The sequence below is a fragment of the Varroa destructor genome, unplaced genomic scaffold (genome assembly GCF_002443255.2).
Source record: "Varroa destructor unplaced genomic scaffold, Vdes_3.0 BEIS01000004.1, whole genome shotgun sequence".
Taxonomy (NCBI): domain Eukaryota; kingdom Metazoa; phylum Arthropoda; class Arachnida; order Mesostigmata; family Varroidae; genus Varroa; species Varroa destructor.
This window is the reverse complement of record NW_019211457.1, coordinates 51,636,421-51,645,624: the sequence shown is the minus strand read 5'-3', so window position 1 is coordinate 51,645,624 and position 9,204 is coordinate 51,636,421. Positions and strand designations below refer to the sequence as shown.

Genomic DNA, 9,204 nt, shown 5'->3' with positions numbered 1-9,204 from the left:
TTGGTGAAAGTTGCTGAACTATAATGAAAATAATCCCATGCGCTTCGAGTATGGGTTTATAGAGAAAGCAAGACAATTTACCTTTAAGCACTGCCTAATTAGTTAGATCTACCCACAATATTTGTGAGCGGTGGCGGTGGTTGCGTAATAGGGAATCCATTTTTGAGATGGCCCGTTCTGAGTTTTTCGTTCTTGTGTATTAGGGATAGATCAGTGCAGGAGTACTAGGCATTGAGATGGGTTATTTTTCGGCACAGATCATTGTTCTACTAATAAAATGGCATTTTGTTTCACAAAGTGGTCTACGTGAAGGGGGGTTGGGTATCGGTCTTAATACCGATCGAAGGCTTACTATGAGACTAGTGTAAATAAGTTCCATGTTTCTATAGCTACATTTACGTTTTCACAAATTGATGAAGTTTATCTTCATTGACGCCGACAGCAATTATAAAAACATGCATGACGGCCGTCGGCATACCGTTGTTAAACAGCATTGCGATGACACTCACGAACATTATCGTAAATATACAGCGTAATTTAGTTTGCCCTTAAACCAGTGAATAGTTAGTTCTAGTCGTAACATCAATTAAATAATGCTCTAGTCAATAACAAAAAAAAAAAAAAGGCCTTTGATGACTGCCTACTTGACTATGGTAATCGTTATTGTCACTGTAGGATAAGTGATGTACGGTAGAGAGCCCTTTCTATAGGCAACTCGAAGTTGTAGAAGTTCAGGTAAGCTAGCTTCTCGTAACTTTTTTTTTGCATAATTTGTTCTTCTAAACAAATAAGATGTTGCTTTTACGATGAAATATAAGCAGCGGGGCCTTTTTACGGCACCGATAAAAAGCAGCCATTTAGCAAAATATTGACGACGGTCAGGAACATTGTTGTACGGGCCATATTCTCACACAGTGGAAATTGCATCAAGCTCCACATATGTATACCAATTGAACAAAAACACTTCATCTAGAATTGGCCAGCCAGGTCAGCCCTAGTCCTATTATTGTTAATACGGTATTACCTACCATTTCTTTAGCTGTTCCCATGCCTTATGTAATTTTGTGGTTGGTTAGTTACGATGCATACTTGTCAAACCATGATGCAGCAGGCAAAAAAACATTAAACCTTTTTTCTGTCATTATATAAATGAATGTTATAACAAAGTTAATTTTCATTTGCAGAAAGATCGAAAGGCGGAGAAGTTTTTACAATACTGCGGTTTGTGCGAAGGCTTTAAGCCTCCTCGAGCCCATCACTGCCGTCGTTGTGGGCATTGTGTTATGAAAATGGATCATCATTGCCCATGGATAAATGCCTGTGTGGGGCATCGTAATCACCGGAATTTTATCTTTTTTCTGTTATTCTGCGTCACCGGTTCGATCCACTCGATCGTGTTGCTTTCTCTTGGCCTACAAAGGGCTTATAATGTGGTTCGTATTTAACCTGAATTTATTGCGGAATATTAGTATTAACTGCGGTAGATATACTTTATTAAGTATGCATTCATTCAGAGTTTCATGGGCTTTCAGTTTTATCAGTATCTTGATTCAATTCATAATCAAGCTTTCTCGATGTACTTGGAGTTATATTGCAAAAACCTGTCTGTTATTTTTCCATTTTTTTATTATTCAATTATAAATTGATTCTTTTTTAATCATAGTCTTAGTGCACAATATATACATCTCGGATTCAGGTGACCTAATATGAGTTCAATGAATTTTTAGTTGATACATTAGGTCACCAATTCTCGATATATGAATTTTAAACCGTGATAAGTGACATCAGTTTCTCGAACAAATTAAATTATCATACTGTCAGGATACATTTGATTAGTTACGTAGCTATAGAAAGCCTAGTCGTATAAACTGTTCACGCAATGGGGGATGAAATCGTCTCGTTAGAATGACGTAATTGTCAAGTTGAATTCATCGCATTTTGGACACAAGAAATCTTTTGACATGTGTTTATGGCGAGATTATTATTACTATTTGAGTAAAAAAAGGTCCGATAGCATCTCTTGCCCTGGATCTGCACCATGTGGTCGTTCGTAAATGGCCTAAAAGTTCTGATATACTTATATGCGGCGATTTTGTGGACCAAACATTTGAATATAATTGACACCCTATATATATTACACTATAGATCCTACTTTTTAGTTTTTGTGAAATTTAATCATAGTGAACGAGCATTTGTATTAACTGTAATTTTATCCAAATTTCTTTTATTTTCTTAGCTGTATTCATTGACCATAGAGAATTCAGTATTCTGTGTTATCAGTTGCTTGGCTTATACAACATAGCATTGGTTTATTATGGCTTCTCTAGTAGTGACTTAGGACCGTTCGAAGTTAATAAATATTCAGTTTGTACTTGTGGTAATCCGCATTTTGAACGACCCTTGACATATAAACAGAAATGGTACGCAGATATGGAAGAACGATACGAATTTGAACTTCGAATTCGTGGTCGCGAATATCCGCCACTAGGTTTTCAGCCTTCACCTTTGGTTCATCTGCCATTTGCATGGATGCTAGCAACCGTGCTTAGCATTGGACTTTCTCTCGGTAACTATATGCTTATTATTACTGTTAATTGTATTAGGTAACTGACAGCAGTGCATAGCATGGAACTTGAGCATTAATGTAGTTATTGTGTAATGTAAAAGTGTCAAATTTAACCTCCTGAGATCTGCATCGTTGTATCGAACAGATACGGCGCTAGGCAGTGCTAGGGTCTCAACGTCATACCGGTTCCTATCAATTACACACGTTTAGAAGGAAAGTAACCTTGATTACTTATTTTTTAACCACAGCCATAAAGTTATTCATAGCATCGTGTTATACACTCGGTTGTGCCAAGATGCATTGTACAACAATTTGTCATTGGGTAGTTTCACTGGAAAATCACTGAGCTCTTCCATCGTTGGTGAATAGAAGCTCTTTTATCGTATTTATGGCGATATTATTAGAATGCTGAATATCAAACTCGTTGAGTATGGATAACTCTCAACTGAGTAAGCGTACTTCGTGAGAGTAGGTCAATTCGCTTGGTCGCCTGATCCGTGGACGAGATAGGGTTGTGTTTTTGAGGACGTGCGACACCTGCTTATGAGGTTGTCCTTCATTGCATATTGAAACAGTGCAAGCTGTTGTGCCTTGATTCAAATTCGGGCTTGCAGTCGGAAATTAAGATAAACATTTGCTGATGGTTGACGAGTATCTCTATAACTGTGAGATAATAAAACAGATTTAACAGTCAGCGCGTCGATTAGCTACGAGCTACTATGACAAGTTGCTAGCAAACTGTTTGTTGCAAGCGAATCCGGCGGAGTTTCAAATTTAATGATTTTTCAACTAGTTGGGCTAGAAAAATTATTTTTTTAATATGTTTGAGGTACTATTGTTTATTTTCTATATGCTTATCCTAGGTTCTTAAGAGGCACGCACTAACGATTCGCGTTTCCATATGTACTGTCCCTGTTTATGCAGAGCCTGAACTTTATTGCTAGGATACTTAAGTACTGTTAGACTTTCGTCTAATAAAACCCGGACTTTGTATAATTTAGAACGTGTAAATACGGCTGGGAAAGTAATGTGGTATATTATTCATATTACTTTCCCAACCGTATTATTCACGGCGAAAACGTATTTTACTCATATTAAACAAGATGGTTTGGCACAGTTAGAAACGGAATCATTTTTGTTAAGTTTTAGTTTCAAAAATCAACACTCACTTCAAGAAGCACAAAAATATTGGAATTTATCAAAGATTCAGAAAGAGGTTAGGCAAGGAGGTCTTAAGCGAAAACATAGTACGTAAATGGTGCATACGTGTCAAGAACGGATAAACGCTAGCGTGGAATTGACCAGATGTTGACATCTGAAGGACAAGAGCTGTAGTAGACGAAGCTTTTCATAAACACAGAGCTTGACGTCAATTCACGGACCATCCATTTTTTCTTCACTCTGTTTTCCTATTTCCAGCACTTGGGTTATAATTCTGTAGCATGCTACGTATAAAATGTCAGTTTTGGAACTCTAGTTAACAAAAAATCGTCTGAAACATACGGTCGCTATAGAAAAGGCATGGTTCGATCTCTACCGCCAGCCGGAGATAGGTCATGCGAGAGAATGGCGTCGCCTTGGAGCGAAACCGAGTTCAGTGGTAGTGAACGTAAGATGATGATAATGTCTTCTATGGACATCAGCGCCTATTGCTATTAGGAGACACTTGCCGAAGATGAAATAGTGGATGCAGCCCGCTATTAAGAGTTCTTCACAGGGCTCATAGACAATTGGCATGGCAATCAAACGCACGTAGTCCGGTTATTTGATCATAAAGCTATACTTCCTTGCCATACCTCAATTATTTCCTGGTTTGGGCAAAGAAGTGCACAATGTTGGCTTCGACCCGCTTATGCTCCTGACCTCAATCCGCGTGATTGCGGAGCTTTCCACGCCTAAAGAAGGGCCACTGGTGAGCAAGCATACCTTACAATAGCGAATAGAGAAGTCATAGACACAGAACTTACATATAGAAACGCGAATAGCAGATATATGGCTAACAGAAGCTGTTAGAGCGTTGGGACAGGTGTCTAAAGATAAAGAGGGTACCTTTAACACATATCATCATTCTAGAATAACTGTTAAAAAAGCCTTTCTATCATTCTGACCCAAAAGTCATTTAACTTTAAAGCCCGTCGGATTAGCGTGTAACAGCCTACATAACGCATATTTTAGTCATCAAATAATATCGCTATAAAGACCGGAAATCAGTAGCACCGTCATTCGTCCTTAATTACTTGTAAAATGTAGCTCGAACCGACATGTCTGATTTAACGGCGTTGTTTTTGCTTTCCATGTCGTGCATTTCAGGTGTCATTATTGCGTTGGGCTCGCTATTATATTTCCAGATGAAAATGGTCTTGAAGAATGAGACCGGTATTGAGGCTTGGATTAACCAGAAAGCGGAAATGCGCTTAGAAGAAATGGGGCGTTCAGCTAGCGATTGGGTTTACCCATACGATCTGGGTTGGAAGCTGAACGCTCAAATGGTGTTAGCATGGTGGATCAAAGAGGGCAACGGCATCGATTGGCCAATGCGAGGCGGTTGCGATCAGTATGCGCTCACAGTTAGTACTTACACTTAATGACGGTTTTAATTTCGCGGCTAAGGAGCATATATAAGGAGGAACTCTTTAAAAAGAATATTGGATCAGATGAGGGGCTTCTACAGTTATTTTTAATCTGGAAAAATGAAGATTCATTTAGACTTGGCTGAAGATTATGAAATGTAACAAATAAGTCGTATCATTGGATTATATCAAGTCCGTCCAATAGAACCATGGCTTGATTAGCAGTTGGCGGTTTGAAAATTTTACATTATGCGTATTATCTGACTCTTAGGTCGAACAGAAGCTGCAAAAAGACGATAAACGCCTTCGGCGGCGGCCTTACGTGGTCATTCAAAGGTACCATGGGGGCTATTTTCCCTGGTGTAGTCATGGATGCCGCACGTGCATACGGACACCAATTAACGATGAGCCCAGGCTTAGACTTGAAATTGGCCAAAAAATTCTGGTGACGCGATGGAAAAGGTGAGCCAATGAGGGATGCATTTCGAGTTCCAATCTTGGCTATGCATGGCTGTCTGGAATAATTATATCAAGGTTCTGAGAGTAAAATAACAATACTTCTTTTGTAAATCAAGAAAAAATGTAACCAGCTATCATATACATATTTATTCTGAGGCAAGGTTAAACATTGCTATTATCAGAAAATTTAGGAGTATAACGCCTGTACAAGCTTTGAGAGAATTCGACATTATCTCTATATTTGGGTTGAAAAAATAACTTTTTTTAGACTAATCTGAGGTAAATGCGAAGTCCATGCGTGCAAACTACCGTTGTTAACGAAGTTGAGAGACATATTTCTAGCGTTGCTCCTGCTTTATGAAGCTGTTATCCGAGATTAATGGTTAAACAGAATTGAAACGGAAAAATGTTATTTCTAGTTAAAATTTAGTTAAAATTATTAAGTATTGTAGTAAAAATAATAGGTATTGTAAAGCTGCTACCAAATGAAGTCTAAAATTCTTTAAAATGAAGTCTAAAATGAGAAGAATCCTGGGCGTTCTAGCTGCTTGTTTTATCACGACTAAATTTATCTAAAAATGAAAAATTGTCTTTTCCAAGTAAAAAATGGCTTAGACTATGGAAAGGCGGAATAGAACATTAATTAATGACAAGAGCTAATTTTCATAGGCTTAACAGGTTTCACCACAACCTTCATTCGTTCCAAACGGAAACGTGCATTCAGGTGAATTTTTTTCATATATCCAACTAAAATTCAGTTCTATAACAACATTACGGCAAATTCCACACAGAGAAATGTCTTGTATGATTTGTAAAAAGCCGCATGGGCTATGTGAAATATGTAGGATTATGAGCTGATACAAAGCCTAGCTTAGCTAACGCAAGTCATATTTTGAAACGGTAATGCGCCGGAACATTTTGGCCCCACCTGAGTGTAGAGGCACGCGTAAGGTGCTCAGATTCCTTTTTGATCCAATAGCACGGTCATATATGGGCAATATGGAAGAATTATTGTAAGACTTATTTGGCCATTCAATGAGTCATTCACTGCAGACGTGGAGCTAAAATTCACGGGAAAATTAGCAAAAAAAAACATTCTCCAAAAAACATTATTTGGGGTGCGTACCAAAAATATTTGGTGTGATGCGTGTTAATCAAACATGGATAGGCTAGTAATGACTGTCTGACTTGCCAGCTAAAAAGCTGCCCTCCATCTTAGTATCTTTGAACTGATGTTGCTTAATGTATATTGCTGTCAGAGCGGTGGTGACGCATCAAAAATTACATTTTCCCTAGGAAGCGATACCACCTCAAACACTCTGAGCAGCGTTGTTTCCAGTAAACATTGATCAGGATGATCTTAAACACTTATCGTATAGTCTACGAAATAGCGATAGCAAGTCTCAATGTATTTTGCAAGCACGCGTTGGTTCTTTGTATAGCAATATCAATAATGATATGCTTTATTTCCCAATGAAGAGGTACAAAATATAACAAAGAGAACCGACGAGCGTTGCAGCCCCTTTACCGAATAGCAAAATGATGGTTGACTACTGCGCGCCTCGCAGTATTTTCTCTTTGAATCCTTGTATCGCTACGGGTATTTCTTTGAACTCCATCAAAGAAGCGCTCTGTTCTGTCATCATCGAAGCACTTAAGCTTTTTCTCATTGTTTTGCTCCATTAATTGATATTTCAGTTGTAGGTAGTTTTTCGTATAAGCTTCTGCATTTTCAAAATCATGACTTCATACCTTACTAAGCCTTTGTTCAACGCTAATAAAGCATGTATTAAACCAGAAAGAATATTTTATTTGGATGCTTGTATATACAGTCTAGAATCTTTAAGAACAATAATTTTTATTATGGAGCAAGCTGAGAAGGAAGATTAAGAGACTATTTCCAGAACCGTTCTAATGATCCTAGAAAGCAGTCAGTAGTTGCTGTGTACACTTCTACGTCGTCAGCGTAGACCGTAGGATATACATTCCTACGCATAACATGCTTCAGCTAATTGATGTACAGCATGTACATAAGAGGAGCAAAAATCGTATTTTACGGGTAATCTGAGGTAAACTGGGAATAAAAGGAGACTCTGTCATTCACTGGTACACAAAAGTCCCTTCCTTTCAGGAATGATGTAATCCGTTTAAGTGGTTTCTTTCCTACGTCATACTCCAATGAAGTTTAATAAGCTTGTTTCGAGTGATCATTTCAAATGGCGATTTGTAATCAAAATATATACAATTACCTACTTTAATTATATAATTCATTGTCAGGTTTATTGATGAGACCCAGGTAAGGAAATTTGTTGGACGAATCGCTTTTGTCCACGCTCTTGGAAAAGGAGCCGATATTGACGGTCGAACACACGTTGGAAACTGCACCCTTCTCAAGTGAACATCGAAGAATGAGAGACAGAAGTCCGCAGACTGCGCTTCCGCCTTTCCTAGAAACAGAGTCGAATATTGCGTCAAGCGTTTCCTTTTGCTTCTTTGCCAGCTTTCGTAAGTCGCTTTCGACACTGACTGGCGAGGTGTCAACGTAGTTAATTATATACAATTCATTTGGAGCATCGATGAACGGTGAAGGTCTGGCTGCACGCTGACTAGTTTCTTCAGGCGATGGGTTCGTGGCGGTGGAAACGTCACGAAGGATACGGACTTTTTCAGCTTTATTGGTCACCACCGTTTCATCTAGTCTTCTAATAGAATCAACACTACGTCTAGTCTTGCACCACTAAACGTGCCTATAAATTGCCTGTGAATATCGGCTCTGAATGATGCAGTTTTCTTCAACGGTTCCCTTTTTGGTCAGCATTTTCTGCAGCATATGCTGGAAAATGGTTCTTGCTTTATCATTATCTTTCGCTTTACATTAAAGACTAATGCGTTTCATATGAGCATTAATCTTTTCCTCACTATTACAGCCTTTTGATGGAATGGGGAACTCTGTACTAATGTGACGTATTGAATGAAGTGCGTGTAGATCACGTCTACATCACAACAAATAATGAAAAGGCGGTTTCATTCCGTAAATTGTAGGTGGTGGATCATGCTATCAGCAAAACAGGTGACAGATGTTGAGCATCGAAGTCGTTTGAAATCATGAATGTGACAATTGCATAGCGAGCGAATAAATTTTCGCATTGCCTATAAAGTCATCATTTGCAAGAGCAACGTCGAGGACATTGCAACCTCTCGTCGGGTCAGATACAAACTGCTGTAGTCTCGTTTCACTGCAGAAGTTTAGGTATATCATTTTTTTGACAGGTCATCGTTACTGGTATTGCTGTTCTGAAACGTCGTTTTCGATCTCTAACGAAAAGGACTGTATAATCAACTTGCGCAAAAGCTTTTTGGTCACTAATGAATTTTATGCTTCTTTCTTCCAAATCTTGTGCTGAGGTAAAAAAAAAAGGGATTAAAGTGATCTGACGCAGTTTCTACAGAGTACTAGGCCGACCGCCATTTTCTCTGAGCATGCAATGTTATTGTAGGTAGATAGATGAATGTTTAAAGCGGACTTTTTATTATATATATATATATTACAGAAGCAGAGAAAAAGTTTTAATGCACAAACTACTAAATTTAACATTGGATTGCAGGTAC

The 9,204-nt window shown here is 38.4% G+C and overlaps 1 protein-coding gene across 2 annotated transcripts in view; it reads left to right on the top strand.

Moving 5' to 3' along the window:
- LOC111249676 (palmitoyltransferase ZDHHC6-like) overlaps positions 1-9,204 on the top strand; it is a 12,978-nt gene that overhangs the window by 1,279 nt on the left and 2,495 nt on the right. Inside the window, exons 2-6 of one of the 2 annotated variants that reach the window (XR_015326461.1) lie at positions 1,185-1,433; positions 2,416-2,566; positions 4,877-5,133; positions 5,408-5,598; positions 6,265-6,319. Coding sequence is in view for 1 of the 2 variants with exons in the window: in XM_022803870.2 (XP_022659605.1) it covers positions 1,185-1,433; positions 2,416-2,566; positions 4,877-5,133; positions 5,408-5,598 (848 nt within the window). In the remaining variant the exon portion in view is untranslated. The remainder of the gene's footprint in view (positions 1-1,184; positions 1,434-2,415; positions 2,567-4,876; positions 5,134-5,407; positions 5,599-6,264; positions 6,320-9,204) is intronic. The other variant, XM_022803870.2, reaches the window with a different exon arrangement.